At 40.9% G+C, this 18,364-nt stretch overlaps 1 protein-coding gene across 1 annotated transcript in view; it reads left to right on the top strand.

Moving 5' to 3' along the window:
• The window catches only part of LOC107598195 (transcriptional activator GLI3-like), a 110,901-nt gene extending 100,952 nt beyond the window's left edge, over positions 1-9,949 (top strand). The window contains exons 6-7 of the mRNA XM_016289468.1: positions 9,164-9,310; positions 9,920-9,949. Coding sequence (XP_016144954.1) covers positions 9,164-9,310; positions 9,920-9,949 — 177 coding nt within the window. The remainder of the gene's footprint in view (positions 1-9,163; positions 9,311-9,919) is intronic.
• The last annotated feature ends 8,415 nt before the right edge of the window (positions 9,950-18,364 follow it).

Genomic DNA, 18,364 nt, shown 5'->3' with positions numbered 1-18,364 from the left:
CTCATGGATGTCTGGGAGGCGAGTGACCAGCCCCTCAAGGTCCTGTGAGGCCCAGGGGACATACTGTCCCTGCGTACCCTTAATTAAAATTGGGAGTTGTGCAGCCAGTGGTCTAAGTCTTCCTTTTTCTCTTCCCTGTCCCCATGTTCCTTTATCAAATGATGAATCCTCCCGTTCACTCACTTCGTCTTTGCTTTCTAATAGTTTACTTCTATCTCTCACCAGTTTATCTGCATCTTGTATTAATTTTTCTGTTTCTTTAATTTTCCTTCCTATTTCTGCTTCCATAGCCTCTGCCTGTGTTTCAATCTCCTTATCTTCTCTCCTCATCTGCTCTAACATTTCCTCATTTCCTGTTTTTCCTTCATAGTTTGCTTTCATCATTTCTAATGCTATGCGTGCCAGTTTATAACAATCTAAAGGTAAATATCCCTCACTCTTTTTATTCTGTTGCCTCTTTGGTCTTATATCTGGTTCTTTTTGTTTTTCTTCCCATTCTACTTGTCCTTCCATTTGCATTTCTCCAGACACTTCTACAGTACCCTTAAGTATTGGGAACTGTCCCTCTGGGGGCAGATGTGGGGCTGGTTTAAAAAACAACTCTTCTTTTTTCTTTGTTTCTTTGTCTGCCTCTTTTAGTATTTTTCTTGCCTGTTTTATATTTTTCAATGAGTCTTCTCCTTCCTTTTTGAACAAAGATAACACTTCTTTCTCTTTTTCCCTTTTTGCTTCTCTCTTTTCTCTCTTTTTTTTATTGCCTTTAGTTTTATGATTTTTTTTATCAAAGTTTCCATTTCCTCGCACAATGCTACATGAAATGTCCCTTCCTTTGGCCATTTTGTCATCATTTTTTTAGTTCTCTGTTGCCATTTGTTTGAGAGCTTGTCTATCAGTTCTTTACACATGGATATTTTACTCCTAATTTTTCCACCGGAGTGGCTGCCATAATTTTTCCAATAATATGACAATCCTATATTTAAAGCTCAGTCTATACTTTTATACAATGATTTAACTTAGTATATTTTCTCCCCAACTTAATTTTACTTGTTTTAACCACTTTCTCCTATTTTCATCTGTACCATGCACTTTTAAGCCTAGTATTTATATATCACGTGCGTGTGCACATTTTCAATATATTATAAAGTGAATTTATTATCTAAATCCTATTATTATTATTTTTTTAACACTTAGCATCCAAAAGTGCCAACCAATAACTAAGACCTTTATGTATATATTTGTTGTTTCCTGTTATAAAAATTATTTTATCAGCAATTTAATTATTTAACATAGGGCATATACCTCTATTATATTCCACTTTCTAAACTGCATTTGTCTCCTACATATTCTCCCTATTTACGTCACACAATATATGCATTCAAATATGTACGAAAAATCTACAATGCCACAATCTTGACCCAGTCTTTATTGAAACAAGTTTTCTAAAGCCATTCACTCCTTCTCGTCCCTTATTCACAGGGCTCATTCATTCAGCTTTTACCCACCCGATACAGAATTTATTGTTCTCATACAACTATAGTCATTCACACAGACACAGACACATACATTAAAACAGACTGCTCTACACTTGTCCTGAGTGACCTGTCAGTTTTACTCGCTCTTCCACTGATACACTTCCTCAACACATTAAAAAAGCAGTACCCTGCAGGAATTTTTGCCTATCATAGGACTTTGCGCGCTTCCTTATAATTTATCTGCTTAATGTTTATTGCTATCCTTCAAAGGCCCACTTAACAATAAACACAGACCTTTGCATGCAATTAATTATTCTGGAATCAAAACCCCTTTTTTTTTCTTTTTGTTTCTTTAAATTTGGAGGAGCAAATTTCGAGTGTTCTTACCACAAAGGGCATACCGGGGCGAACAACACTAAATATATAAGCAAAATCTGCTTACCTTATTTTAGTGGCCACCGTGTTGTTCGTCAAGCCAGCCCAAAGTGGTCTTCCACCCCTGCTCCTTTCCAGCCCCACGTTGGGTGCCAATATGTGGTGGCTTCTGCCGTTGCTGTGAAGAATCTTTCTCAGAGTCTTGGAGTTTTGATGCCAGAAGAGATTTTATTTTCAGAGACAATAAAACCAGAGAGAACTCTGCAGAGCAATCGCTCGAATCTTTTTCTGTACCCTCTTATATACAGTTTTTTTCTCTGGGCATGTTCAATGCATTTCATTCATATGGGATCACGATGCAGTCATGAGACCATAATTTTATGTTCTGTGAAAATAAGGGCCCCATTATGTGCCATCATGTGCTTATCATGTACTTCTCCATATGTCTGCACATTCCATTCTCATACAGATTTCTATACATGCAGGCAAATACACATGATTATAATAGTGGAATAACTGAATACATAAATGGCTATATTCACATCGATTATACTTGAATAATTTATATTTTGATTAATTAAACTCTTCTTCAAGAGCCGCATCCATGCACTTTGTAAAAGTGTGGGGGGGCCAGGGACAGCCTGAAGGGAAGGACCGTATATTGATAAGCCACACCCTCGAAGGTGAATCTCAAGAATGGCCTGTGACGAGGGTCTATCTGGATGTGAATGTATGCATCCTTCAGGTCCAGGGAAAATAACCAGTCTCTCGAGCGAATTTGCACGAGGATCTGTTTCAGTGTAATCATCCTGAACGACCTCCTCATGAGGGCGCGATTCAGGTGTCTGAGATCGAGGATGGGCCGGAGGCCACCATCTCTTTTGGGGACGAGGAAGTAACGGCTGTAAAGGCCTGACTCGCTCTGGGCTGGAGGAACCTTTTCCACGGCTCCTTTTGCCACCAAAATCATCACCTCTGAGCGGACATGCTTTGCACTGAGGTGGGGACCACACCACTGAAGCACGGGGGTCTTCGAGCGAATTGGAGTGAATATCCTTTTATTATCTTTATTAGCTTTATTATCCCCATAACCCATTTCGACACTCCAGGGATGGCCTGCCAGGCCTCGGCCCGCATGACGAGTGGTTGAATTAACTCGGGTGACTGGCCGCACGGGGGCAGAACATGTACGAGTGATGGAAGAGGAAGTTTGCTCTCTTTTTGAAAATGTTTGTGTTTTATAATTTTTCCCGCTACCACAGCGGTTGTCTGCTTGGGCACATGAACGGGTCTGTTGTTCGCACAAAACACATTTCCCTCTGTACCCGGAGCTGAACGAGGTGTCAAGAGGTGTAAGAGAGGCTGCTTGAGGGGCGGTCCGGCCATGGCGAGATCTGACCCCATCCTCTTCCTGTCTCGCGGATCAGGATGACGCCTGAGGCACTGGGTCCAACACAATCTTGGGTCGGGGACCCTGCCGCTTAGGAAGAGGGTAGCGTCTGGCCGAGCGAGAGCGTCCCCGTGTCTGCTGCGCTTTAGCGGGCTGAACAGCGGGGGCGGCAGGTACTGGTTTCGCAGGCTGCTGAGTCGGCGCAAGCAGCGGACCTGGAACGCTTAGGCAGGAAATGTCGCATAGCCTGGGATGATTTCTGTGCCTCCGTGAAGCGTTCAGCAAATCCTTCAACCACTGGGCCGAAAAGGCCCTTGGGGGAGACAGGAGGATCGAGGAAGGGGATTTTATCCGCGTCCCTCATCTCCGTCAGAGTCAACCATAGCTCGAGCGCCACAAGGCTGGCCATCGGTCTCTTTATCGCCTGGGCTGTGGTTTTGGTGGCGCGTAGATCCAGGTCCGTCGCGCTCCTCAGATCCCTGAGGGTAGCGGGGTCCAGGCCAGACTTGGAGGATGCAAGGATTTTGGCCTGGAAGACCTGGAGGACTGCCATAGAATGAAGCGCCGAAGCCGCCTGTCTAGCTGAGGTGTAGGCGCGTCCAGTGAGAGCTGAAGTGGTCCTACACGGCTTAGACGGGTGAGCGGCCTTCGCTCTCCAGCCGATGGCCGTGGGCGGGCAGAGATGCGTGGCCACTGACTCATCTAGGGGAGGTGGCTTATCGTACCCTTTTTCTTCAGGGTCCAGTACGGAGGCGGGCAGAGTAGGGAGCGCGCCACGATCTGGTGAGCTCGTCATGGACCTCCGGGAAAAATGGAGAAGTACGCTTCGACCGCCTTGGAGAGGATACGAAGCTCGGTATCCGTCCCGTCTTTGGTGGCGCTGGCTGTGGATGATGGCGAGGGGGTGAGGTCATTCTCCGAGCCCAACAGCTCCTCTGCATCCGACGCTGCTAATGACATGCTGTCATCGAGCAGCTCATCCCCACTTCCCCCGAATGAGATCAGGTTGCTCTCACCAGCAGAGGGACGCTGATCAGACCGGGAGAAAAGGACGGGGGAATACTCTCTCTGCGGCGAGAGCGAGGCACGCGGGATCTGGGCCGGCGTGAGCTCCCTCGTAGCCGATCGCTCGACCCCTTTGCCCCGCTGTTTTTTCCTCACAGGTCCCTGGGAGGAAGGAAACGGGAGGAGTTGCTCTCTGTAAAGAAAGCGATCCATGAGCGGAGAGAGGTGAGACTGAAGCTCTTACAATGAGAGCAATTAGCTCCCGTGAGCGCAGCTTCCGCATGGGATTTCCCCAAGCAGGAAACACACTCCGGGTGGCCGTCATCGGCGAGCAGGGGGGACCCGCATGAACCGCAATAACGGTGCGGCATTTGCAACAACGCCGATGCTCTTTTAGAAGCTCTTTTAGAAGTCGCCGAATGGCGGCAGGGGAACCGGACCGGAATTGTTGTGTCGCTGGAGTGGCGGAGAAGCAGGTCATAAGCAGGAAACACACTCCGGGTGGCCGTCATCGGCGAGCAGGGGGGACCCGCATGAACCGCAATAACGGTGCGGCATTTGCAACAACGCCGATGCTCTTTTAGAAGCTCTTTTAGAAGTCGCCGAATGGCGGCAGGGGAGCCGGACCGGAATTGTTGTGTCGCTGGAGTGGCGGAGAAGCAGGTCAGCCGAGCTGAGAGGTCCCGATTCCAGCTGTGAAGGCATGTTTCGGATCAGGTTTCGGATCAGCTTGAGACTTAGAGTCGTCGCTGAAGGAGAAAAATCTGAGAATCCTGTGGCGAGCGCCCGCTTATGTAGCCAGATGCCCCGCCCATTCTGGCCATGCAGTTTCACTGCGTGAACGAAATAGGCTTCACAAAAAAGGCTTTTTTCCCATATGTGTCTAGCAAGACGCAGTACGAGTGAAGTATCGAAAGGGAACCTAATTTCTGTCTAGGAGAAATAATTGAAATGTTAAAGAGATCTCTTTTTTATTTAATTTTTCTTCCCTCTGGTTAGCTTCAATGTCATTTATCCACACCATTTCAATCAAAGACAATACATGCATTGTCATATTTGAAGTTGTTTTATGTACAGTGTTTTATTGCACAATGATTTAACAGAGGAAACCATAACCTATATTTATATACATGCAAAAATGTGCTGTACAAGACAAAATGTTAATGCTAAACAAAGTAAAAAAAAAACAAAACACACGGGTACACTGGTAAAGTGTTACAATTTTTCTTTTAAAGTATTGCTCTTATGCTAAATATCTTGCACTTGTTAGTCCTTTCTAGTGTGTTTGGAAAATGTGGTGTATATACAATGCTGGACATTGAAGATCAGTTTAAACATTTAAACTAGTAGCCCTTGATATTCTGAAATGTTTGATGCTATTTAAATGATAGTTTTAGTATTTACAATATTAGTCAAAGTTTAACGTTTCTCCTAAAATAAAACTGAAGACATCTTAAGACAAATCTGATATCTCAATAAGACATATAGGAGAGTCACCCCTTAGTATCATGATGCTAGAGTAAACTCTGTCAGGGCCATAGCCATGTGGGCAGCACACTGATGTGAAGGCACAATTGCACCTCAGGCAGTATGGGTTCATATCCCAGCTAAAGTTACTTTCCTGCTCCTGTTCAATTCTCACCTTTTCTCAGTCCAACTGTTTCCTGTCTCTACTCCTATACTGTCCTGACCATTAAAGGTGAAAAACCCCATTGCAAACATTAAACAGTAAAACATTTTTATAATGGAGTCTTGCAAGAGATTACAGCAATAAATCTCCCATGTTTCTCTCCCATTGTAATTTTGGATTCCTTTCAGAACTTTCTCATGTCTCAGTTTAGTCTACTTTTATTTCTCGTAAGGATTTTTAGGAGAAACATCTAAAACACTGTTGAGACTAAAATGAGCAATAAAATATTCCTATAATGGAGTCTTGATAGAGATTGCAGCAAGATAATAAAGAGATATTCTATGTTTCTTCCACCATACTCAGTTTTGACTTTTTTTTCTCAAATATTTCTCATGTCTCATTTGTGTCTACTTCTATTTCTAACTTCTATTTAAAGCAACCACTGAGCAATAAATGTTTCCTATGGGTTGGACAAACCATAGCAATACAGTGGTTTTAAGTCATGTACCATATTAGTCCCTTGTGAAAAGGAAGTGTGCTTAATTGTACAGAATGTGCACTTTTAGTCAATTCTCAGAAGTATATTTAAAAAAAAAACTGTACTTACATATAACATAATATTAATGAAATAAAAGGCCACTTAAGTGTACTTAAAGAGAGTACACTTGCATGATCATATCTGTCTCTGAACACCCTTACGTTCACTTTTAAATAGTAGACATTGTCAGTACAACCCATTGTGTCATCACAATTTCCCCATCCAGTTAGGCACATCAACAATAACTCCTTCAAAAACAGACAGAAATCTTGGAGTTACGATTGATGATCAGCTGATTTTCTTAGACCACATTGCTAAAACTGCCCAGTCCTACAGATTCTGCTTTATTCAACATCAAGAAGATCTCAGGCCCTTTCTTTCGGAACATACTTCACAACTCCTTGTTCAAGCTATTGTTCTGTCCAGGCTGGACTATTGCAATGCTCTCTTGGCAGGTCTTCCAGCCAATTCGATCAAACCTTTACAATTAATCCAGAACTTTAATTTAATTAAATTTTTAATGAGCCGAAAAGAATGCACGTCACACCTCTGTTTATCAGTTTGCACTGGCTACCAATAGCTGCTCGCATAAAATTCAAGGCATTAATGTTTGTTCAAAACCACCACTGGCTCTGCACCCCTTTACCTAGATTCATTACTTCAGACTTACAGTATGTACTCTCTAGAAGCTTGTGTTCTGCAAATGAACGTCGCTTTATTGTGCCATCCCAAAGAGACACAAAATCCCTTTCACAGGCTTTTAAATTAAATGTTCCCCCGGGTGGAATGACCTGCCCAAATCAATCCGAGCAGCTGAGTCTTTAGCCATCTTCAAGAATCAGCTAAAAACACATTCCTTCCATCTTTATTTGACCCTGTAATTCTAGCACTATCTATTCTAATTCTATTCTTTAAAGAAAAGAAAAAACTTGCCCCTTTTAGACTTGCACTTTATTCATTTACTAACTGCTTGTTTTCTTTAAAAAAGAAAAAGTTGGCTCTATTCTTTTTCTATTCTATCTATCTTTTTTATTTATTATATAATTTAAAGAAAACCTTGCTGCATTAAGATAACTGTGACTTGTTATAGCACTTGCATTTTATTGCTCTCTTGTTGATTTTGATACCTTCCATTGTCCTCATTTGTAAGTCGCTTTGGATAAAAGCATCTGCTAAATGGCTAAATGTAAATGTACATTCAGCAGTACACTTTATTTCAAGTTTATTTGTATAGCGCTTTTCACGATACAAATCGTTGCAAAGCAACTTTACAGCAAATTAAGTTTCTACAATATTTAGTGGTAGCTTATCAGTGGTGACTGTCAGTTAATGTACATATGGCAGAAATGTATGGAAAAATCAATTAAAGACGTAATCAAACAGATGATGAACACTATTAACAGCAATTATTATATGGTGCAATCAAACTTATAGCAAAATTTGGTAGTTCTGTATGTTTTCTCAGGGTTGGCATCATCTGAGGTCCTCTGAGGGGTTGGCATCATCTCTTCTCAGGTGTTCTGGATCCAGACTGAAGCTTGTGTAAATCCTTCATCCCGTGCAAAAACTGAGAAACAAATAGAGACATAATTAGCGTAGCTGCTGTTCCAACCAAGCAAAATTGATTTGTTTAACACAAGCTAAAAAATAATAATGTGCATTTGATCAGATATAACTGCAGTACAAGATTATGAGATGCATTATTTGAATGCTTGGCCAAAGAGATGAGTCTTTAATCTAGATTTAAACAGAGAGAGTGTGTCTGAACTCCAAACGTTATCAGGAAGGCTATTCCAGAGTTTGGGAGACAAATGCGAAAAAGCTCTACCTCCTTTAGTGGACTTTGCTATCATAGGTACTAGCAAAAGTCCAGAGTTTTGCAGCCTTAGGGAGCGTGATGGATTGTATCGTGGTAGAAGACTAGTTCGGTACGCAGGAGCTAAGCCATTAAGGGCCTTATAGGTAAGTAATAATATTTTGTAACTGATACGGAACTTAATAGGTAGCCAGTGCAGAGACTGTAAAATTGGGGTAATATGATCATATTTTATTGACCTGGTAAGGACTCTAGCTGCTGCATTTTGGACTACCTAATTTTAAATTATTGGTCATCCAATCTTTTACATTTTTAACACACTCTGTTAGCTTAGATAATTTAGAAGTTTCATCTGGTCTTGTTGAGATATATAGTTGAGTATCATCAGCATAACAGTAGGACCTAATCCTGTATTTTCTAATAATATTACCAAGGGGCAACATGTATACTGAAAATAGCAGAGGACCTAGGACAGATCCTTGAGGCACTCCATATTTTACTGGTGATAATTGCGATGACTCCCCATTTAAATGAACAAAGTGGTAGCGATCGGACAAGTAGGATCTTAACCATCTTAAACTTTAATCATATTTCAAAAACAGTAGAAGTAATTATGAAATTACATATAAACAGTCACACTTAAGTATATTCCAAGTATAATATTTCCACATTAATAAGTTATCTTTCTAAAAGTATGCTAAAAATATGTTTCTATTTCATAAAGGGTACAATGTTATTCTTTGATTGATCGTGGTAATTCTATGTTTAGACATAGACCATGGAAGAACTACGGTATTCTTTGAAGCACCTTGGACTACTACCACATGAATATGAATATTATAGTCATGCAACTTCCAAACTAAGTTTGGACCTATATTTTTGATGATGATGATTATGATGTAATTTTTTCATGTGTTTTTAAAATATTTGTTTCTAGAGTAAACCCACCAGTGAGTCGGCTGTGAGTAGCACAGGGGACCCCATGCATCACAAACGCTCCAAACTCAAACCAGATGAGGAGCCGCCCAGCCCCGGAATCGTTAGCGCGCAGGTACGCACATGTGCACATATATGTATAGGACAAAAAAAAAAACACACACACACACCACCAAAAAAAAAACCCCTCATGGAGTCAGTTCCCGAACACGCAGCAAGAGCTTTGGGACCAATTATGTGACGTACTGTAAAGCAATTTATTTGCGTGTTTGATTTGGCTGTTGTGGCACTGCTTCAGATGCGATAAGCCCCATTGATCTCCACAGCTTCAGAAGGAAATTGTTTTTCTTTTAATCAGATGATTAACTGAATGGAAAAATGAAAGAAAAATTAGATGACATATTTTCTACAATGCCACTTATAACTGATGGTTGGACGACTGCTGGATGGCATAAATGGACCTCCGTCTTTTATTTTTTACTTCATGATTTTTCAATTTGTTTTTTCTTAAGGCCCATTTCTGTAGATTTTTTTTTTAAATTATTATTATTTTAGAATAATACAAATAAAAGCTGTCATTCATTCTTTCTGTCTCTCTCTCTCTCTTAACAGACAGTGAAATATATTTAGAACAATGCAGCGGTGATTTAAAGGGGGTTTAAGTCTTTAAATGGCCTAAACCCCTCATATACAGTATCTGCTTGAATTCAGACTGGTATTTTTAGTGCTGCTATTCTATAATTCTTGTACTCTACAGATGTCCATGTTGATAGACAGGCAGATGTAGCAGCACACAAGAACTTCTCTCTAAATAGACCTAATTAGATATACTGTATAACTGACTTTTGAAACCACCTCTGAATTCACAAATCCTGATTTCTATTTCCAAAGCTGTTAACACTTCTAGAACTGCCAATTCTACATAATTTGTGGCATCTACCGAGCAAAGTGCTCTTTCCAGGGCATTATAGGATTTTTTTTTCTTTTATAAAAAGAATAACATCCCTGTAAAGGCATACAGCAAAATATTTTCTCAAGAGACATTCCAAATGTCAGAAGCATTTTTATTAAGTTTAGCATTGTGTTCATGATACAAATAAGGTACGAGGTCTCATCTAGCTGTCATGTACTCAAAATAACATAATTTATCATCGTCTGCACCATTGAATAATGTACATTTACCAGGCCACACATACATTTTATCTCAGAATGAAGTAATTCCCTACATGCTGCAGTAATACACATTAGCATATATACGTTTTCAAAATGAGCCTTTGCACTATCAGCAATAAACAGTGACAAAGCGATTAAATATCTTTAATTGTGATGAAAGTTGCTGATTTGATGCAACAAAAACAGCTGTTGACAGAGTTCAACTTTATCCTAATGAGCAGTGATAACACTTTTCCTTAGTCAAGTCAAGCCAAGTCAAGTCACCTTTATTTATATAGCGCTTTTAACAATACAGATTGTCAAAGCAACTTTACAGCATTAAATAGGAAAATAGTGTGTCAATAATGCAAAATGACAATAGTAAACACTCAATTTTCAGTTAAAGGCAGTTCATCATTGAATTCTGTGATGTCATCATCCAGCACAGTTCAGTTTAAATAGTATCTGTGCAATCAAGTCGATGATATCACTGGAAATTAAGTGTCCCCAACTAAGCAAGCCAGATGCAACAGCAGCAAGGAACCAAAACTCCATCGGTGACAGAATGGAGAAACAATCTTGGGAGAAACCAGGCTCAGTCGGGGGGGCAGTTCTCCTCTTGCCAGACGAAACCAGCAGTTCAATTCCAGGCTGTAGCAAAGTCACATTGTGCAGAGGACTCATCTGGTTCCTGTGGTCTTGTCCCAGTAGCCGTCTAGGAGACAAGGTCTTCACTGGGTATCTGTCTCTGGGGCTCATCTCTGCTGACATTCAGGGCTGTCAAGATCATCTCTAGGTGCTGATCCACCATCTGGGCTGGATACGTACTGGATCCGGGTGACTGCGGTGACCATCTGATCTGCATACAGACTGGATCTGGTGGCTACGGTGACCTCAAAATAAGAAAGGAACAGACTAATATTAGCGTAGATGCCATTCTTCTAACGATGTAGCAAGTAGATCGGTTTAATGGGAAGTGTTCCCGGTTCCGGTTGTTCTAATTAAAGGGGTCATATGATGCGATTTAAATTTTTCCTTTCTCTTTGAAGTGACACAAGCTCTTGGTGCATGAAGAAGATCTGTAAAATTGCAAAGACTATAGTCTCAAATCCAAAGAGATATTCTTTATAAAAGTTAAGAGTCAAACACGCCCCCACATGTCACAATGTGGGAAGATTTACATAATGCCCGTCACATGTGGTTGCCGCAAGCCCACCGGCCGCTCCTTCGTCGAATCCGCCGGCCGCGCCGTTCTCAAGCCCACCAGCTGCCGCTCACTCTAGCTGCCGGCCGTTCCTCACTCAAGCCCGCCGTGTGTGACGCTGTGTGTTTTGTTGTGAAAGTGAAACTACTTTGTTTGGCCTTCCAAAAGAGGACAGGACTAGAAATCAGTGGTTAAGTTGTATTTACAACACTGTTCCAGAACAGTTCAACCCAAATATTCAGATGTGTGCAGCACATTTTATGGAGGACTGTTTCCTGATCCTGTGAGAGTAGACTACAATGCCGGCTGTTCTGACTCACAGACTGTAAGTAAGTTTTTTATATTAAAGAATTTGCCACTGACGATTCAAACACGAGTTTTGAGCAGTGTAGAGTAGCGCTTGTTGTTTTTCATTTCTCCGATTACAAATGCAGACATGGTTTTATGTTTACGCTGCACGATGCAATGAGTAAAAAGACAGTATATTTAATTATAATCCGCAATTATGTCCCCATTGGATGCAACAAATGCCTCGTTTATAATGGGTTTTAATATTTTTGTCTCGTCGCTCCGGCCGGACAGGGCATCACAGTATGGTAAGGGGCGTAACATTTCGGTCACACGCTTGAAGTATTCAGCCAATCACAACGCACTGGATAGCTGGCCAATCAGAGCACACTTTTCAGACCGATGAGCTTTGTAAAAATCGACGCGTTTCAGAAAGGCGGGGCATAGAGGAGAAACAATAATGTACAGTATATGGAAAATAATGTTTTTTTTTAACCTTAAACCGCATTAACACATTTCATTACACCAAACTGACACAAAATAATGTTCTTTTTAGCAACTTCATATGACCCCTTTAATGCAGCCTAAAAATCCTTTAACGGATTTGAATATTAGAAATATGTTAGTGTGTTTTGTGTAAGCCAGGTTAAAGAGATGGGTCTTTCATCTAGATTTAAACTGACAGAGTGTGTCTGCCTCCTGAACAATGTTAGGTAGGTTATTCCAGAGTTTGGGTGCTAAATAGGAGGAGGATCTGCCACCCACAGTTATATATTAGGTATTAGGCAGATATTCTAGGTTTTATCAAATTGCCAGAGTTTTGAGAACGCAGGGGACGTGGAGGACTAATGCAATAAGAGCATTCAAATACTGAAGTGCTAAATCATTCAGGGCTTCATAAGTAATAAGCAAGATTTTAAAATCTATACAATGTTTAATAGGGAGCCATTGCTGTGTTGACAGAACCGGGCTAATATGGTCATACTTCCTGGGTCTAGTAAGAACTCTAGCTGCTGCATTTTGGACCAGCTGGAGTTTGTTTATTAAGCGTGCAGAACAACCACCCAATAAAGCATTACAATAATCTAACCTTGAGGTCATGAATGCATGAATTAAAATTTCTGCATTTGACATTGAGAGCATAGGTCGTAATTTAGATATATTTTTGAGATGGAGTTTTACAAATGCTAGAAACATGACTTTCAAAGGAAAGATTCTTATTAAATAAAAAAAAAAATTAAATTCAAGTTTATTTGTATACCGCTTTTCACGATACAAATCGTTGCAAAGCAGTAAAGTCCAGAATTTTGTGACCTTAGGGAGCGTGATGGATTGTAGCGTGGTAGAAGACTAGTTAGGTATGCAGGAGCTAACTCATTAAGGGCCTTATAGGCAAGTAATGATATTTTGTAACTGATACGGAACTTAATAGGTAGCCAGTGCAGAGACTGTAAAATTGGGGTAATATGATCATATTTTCTTGAACTGGTAAGGACTCTAGCCGCTGCATTTTGGACTACCTGTAGCTTGTTTATTGAAGATGCAGGACAACCACCTAGCAGTGCATTACAATAGTCCAGTCTAGAGGTCATGAATGCGTGAATTAGCTTTTCTGCATCAGAAACAGGTAACATTTTTCGTAGCTTGGCAATGTTTCTAAGATGGAAGAATGCTGTCTTTGTAGCATGGGAAATATGATTTTCAAAAGACAAGTTGCTGTCTAATATAACACCCAAATTTCTGACTGTAGAGAAAGTAACAGTACATCCGTCTAGTGGCAAATTGGAATCCATGAGTTTCTGTGTACTGTTTTTTGGTCCAATAAGTAATATCTCTGCCTTATCCGAATTTATTAGGAGAAAATTATTGGTCATCCAATCTTTTACATTTTCAACACACTTTGTTAGCTTAGATAATTTAGAAGTTTCATCTGGTCTTGTTGAGATGTATAGTTGAGGATCATCAGCATAACAGTGGAAACTAATCCCCTATTTTCTAATAATATTACCAAGGGGCAACATGTATATTGAAAATAGCAGAGGACCTAGGACAGATCCTTGTGGCACTCCATATTTTACTGGTGATAATTGAGATGACTCCCCGTTTAAGTAAACAAAGTGGTAGCGATCGGACAGGTAGGATCTAAATTCTTCTGATGACGAAGAATTGACAGAGCAGCCATCAAGTGTTAGACAGTGTTCTAGGTCATTACATGCGGAGGTTTTAGGTCCGATAATAAACACTTCTGTTTTTTCAGAATTTAGCTGTAAGAAATTACTCATCATCCAGTTTTCTATATCGACTATGCATTCCGTTCAAATTGGTATGTTTCGCCGGGCCGAGAAGAAATATAGAGCGGAGTATCATCAGCATAACAGTGAAAGTTTCCTAACACCGTGTTTCCTGATGATATCTCCCAAGGGTAACATGTAAAGCGTGACAAGTAACTGCCCTAGTACTGAGCCTTGAGGTACACCATACTGCACTTGTGATTGACATGATACCGCTTCATTTACTGCTACGAATTGATGGCAGTCAGATAAGTACGATTTGAACCATGCTAATGCACTTCCACTAATGCAACAAAGTTTTCTAGTCAATTCAAAAGAATGTTGTGGTCAGCAGTGTCAAATGCAGAGCTAAGATCCAGTAGCACTAATAGAGAGATACAATCACGATCAGATGATAAGAGCAGGTCATTTATAACTCTATGGAGACCAGTCTCAGTACTATGATACGGTCTAAATCCTGACTGGAAATCCTCACAGATACCATTTTTCTGTAAGTAGGATATAATTGTGAGGATACTACCTTTTCTAGTATCTTGGACAGAAAAGGGAGATTCGAGATCGGGCTTTAATTAACTAGTTCTTTGGGGTCAAGTTGTGTTTTTTTGACGAGAGGCTTAATAACAACCAGTTTGAAGGTTTTGGGGACATATCCTAATGACAAAGACGAATTAATAATGGTCAGAAGAGGATCTATGATTTCTGGAAGCACCTCTTTTAGGAGCTTAGATGGAATAGGGTTTAACATACATGTTGTTGGTTTAGATGATTTAACAAGTTTATAAAATTTTTCCTCTCCTATAGTATATAATGAGTGGAATTGTTCTACAGGGGATCTATAGCACACTAGCTGATGCGATATTATAGCTGACGGCTGCATGGTTACAATTTTATCTCCAATAGTATCGATCTTGAAAGTAAAGTAATTCATACAGTCATTACTGCTGTGCTGTTGAGAAAAAGGAAACACCTGTTGATGTTTTATTTTTGTTAGTTTATGTTTGTTTTCTTCTAAAAGAGGCGAAAAGTAATCAGATCTAGCAGTTTTTAATGCTTTTCTGTAGGATAGGGTATTTTCCCGCCAAGCAATACAAAATACCTCTAGTTTTGTTTTCCTCCAGCTGCACTCCATTTTCCGGGCTGCTCTCTTTAGGGAGTGAGTGTGCTCATTATACCACGGTGTCAAACTGTTTTCCTTAATCTTCCTTAAGCGTAAAGGAGCAACCAGATCTAAAATGTTAGAAAAGAGAGAGTCCATAGTTTCTGTTACATCAAGTTGTTCTGAGTTATTGGATATGCTGAGGAATTGAGATAAATCAGGAAGATTACTTAAAGTTATCTTTTGTGGTAGAAGTGATGGTTCTACCATACTTGTAACAAGGAGTAGAATTTACAGTTTTAGCTATATGAAGTTTGCACAAGACTAGATAATGATCTGAGATATCGTCGCTTGGCTGCATAATTTCAGCACCATCAACATCAATTCCATGTGACAGTATTAAATCTAGAGTATGATTTTGACAATGAGTAGGTCCTGACACGTTGTCACGGATTGCTACTGTGAGCATGGAGCGAGGAACGAGGAGACCAGGAGTACAAAACAAAAGGAGTTTAATTCTGGGCTGGACTGTGGATCAGGAGCCCTCAGGAGCCCTCCCTGGGCTGGACTGGGGGATCAGGAGCCCTCCCTGGGATATACTCGGGATCAGGAGCCCTTCCTGGGCTGAACTGGGGATCAGGAGCCCTTCCTGGGCTGAACTGGGGATCAGGAGCCCTTCCTGGGCTGAACTGGGGATCAGGAGCCCTTCCTGGGCTGAACTGGGGATCAGGATAGCGCTTACGTGGTGCTGGCACTGGAGGGTGTTTTGGGGCTGGAGCTGGCTCTGGGGGGCACTCTAGAGACGATGGAGAGCTAGACGGAACCAGCGGAGACGAAGGAAAGCTTTCTAGAGTGGATTCTGGGGTCACATGAACGCTTGGCGGGCTCGCCATATTAATGTTCAATGGGCTTGCCATATTAACGTCCGGCGGGCTTGCTATATTAAGGTTTGTTGGGCTTGCCATATTAATGGCCGGTGAACTAGAGTATGCCGCGGACGGCTGTACAGAAACCGGAGGATTCCTTCCCTCCAGCTCAGTCCCGTGGTGTCTGGGAGGTCCACGGGGCGATGGTAGTTGGCCCCGAGCCAGAACAGAGAATTAATGGTGGCATCACCAAGGGCCGTAGCGAGCCTGCAGAACTCCCAGTAATTACTCGACAAAGGGGAGATCTAGGCGTGCTAAGGCAGAGAACCGAGCGGTAATTTCCATAACCGCGGGGAAAACAAGGAAAACAAACCTTCTCAAAAAGGCAGAAAAAACAAACGCGAGGAAAAATCGCCGCTCACTTTTTGAAGGGTCTGGAATTCTGTCACGGGTTGCTACTGTGAGGAGCACGGAGCACGGAGCGAGGAGACCAGGAGTACAAAACAAAGGAGTTTAATTATTTTTTTCCAGAGAACCACACGTAGCACAAGGAGTTGACAAACAATTCCAGACAAGGGAGAACAGAACGGGCTAGAACTAAATAGGGCAGATAACGAGGGGCAGACAGGTGATGGGGATAACTAATAACAAGAAACAGGTGATACTAATAATGGGAAAAGGAACTGGAAGGACCAAATAAGGACAACAGGAACTAAACGGGAACATACATGGGACACACGTGTTGTCTAACCCCAGTAGAGTTCAGAATGTCTATGAATGCTGATCCCAATGCATCCTTTTCATTATCAACATGGATATTAAAATCACCAACAATTAAAAATGTATTTGCAGTCAGCACAAACTCGAATATAAAATAATAAAGTATGTATGTTGCCCTGGTGGCCTGTATACAATAGCCAGTACAAACATCACAGGGGATTTATCATTAACACTTGTTTCTCTGGATATTATGTTATATGAAGCACCATTACTTCATACGAATTATACTTGAAGCCCGCCCTCTGAGAAATACTGAAAATATTGTTATAAATTGTAGCAACACCTCCCACTTCACCTTTTGGATGCGGCTTATGTTTATAACAGTAATCTTGGGGTGTAGACTCATTTAAAATAATGTAACCATCAGGTTCCTGTCAAACAGAGCACATCTAGGTTATGATCAGTGATCATATCATTTACAAAAAGTGCTTTCGTAGAAAGGGACCTGTTTTTCAATAAGCCAAGCTTTATCATTTGTTTATCCGTATTACATCGTTTTTTATTTGTTGAACATCAATTAAATTGTTACTCTTAAATTGGTTTGGACGTTTTTGGTATTTTCTAGTTCAGAGAACAGACACAGTCTCTATAGTTTGATATCTAGGTAAAAGGGTCTCTATGTGCTGCGAATTAACTGATTTCTGTAATGTGAGGCAGCTAGCAGACGGTCAGTTTAGCCAATCTGTCTGCTTCCTGACCTGGGCCCCAGTTAGCGGATATATAAATAGATAGATGGACATAGCCTTCTTTAGGTTTCAGCACCATAGAGAAACATTGGAAGATCTGAATCTTTCATTTGTTTGATGGTGTTTATGCTACAAAAATTTAAAAACAATGTGCCAGGGGTACTTATAACACTGATTCCAGGTATCCTGAGAGGATGGGCAACGGAATTTATTTTATACCATTTCCTAAACCCAAACAAAACGGAGCAAAATGTCCCAAAGCATTCAACCCCAATCCCATGTTCATTTTCTGGTTGTCATGCTCTCATTAAGTTACAGTTTTCATCTGCTCAAGCAGAACGTTAATGTCATCTTGTGCTTCATCAAGGTGTCTCTGGCTAAAACTAGCTAATGTTAAAATTAGTGAGTAAATAGCTAACTGTTCTCACGTCATGTACAGTGTAGGTCAAAAACACATAAACGAAGGTCTACATTTCAGTGCCTCTCCATATTAAACTGGTTAAATGTAAATTAATTTAATCTTACCCTGCGGTACATGAATCCTGGATGTTGTCATCTGCGATCGTGGCGACCGTAACATGATATTTCTCATGCTTGCATTGTGATCTGTAAACCCTCACTTCCAAATTAATCTTGTTTCCCACCATATTTATTTTAAAATCTTTTATATATCCTTCTATGGCATATTTAAGTCCCACTTGAATGGTGGTACTTTTGTGTCCAAAATGTATCAAAAACATCTTGGGACAAGGTTTTCACACTGACAGCTGTCACTGTAGGACAGCTAGCAACTCCATTTGTTAGTCCGAGTTCACAACAGAAACTAAGGGGGGCGAGGC

The sequence above is a fragment of the Sinocyclocheilus grahami genome, unplaced genomic scaffold (genome assembly GCF_001515645.1).
Source record: "Sinocyclocheilus grahami isolate Dianchi unplaced genomic scaffold, SAMN03320097.WGS_v1.1 scaffold247.1, whole genome shotgun sequence".
NCBI classification, from domain to species: domain Eukaryota; kingdom Metazoa; phylum Chordata; class Actinopteri; order Cypriniformes; family Cyprinidae; genus Sinocyclocheilus; species Sinocyclocheilus grahami.
The sequence above is the reverse complement of the archived record's forward strand: the minus strand, read 5'-3'. Positions and strand labels throughout refer to the sequence as shown.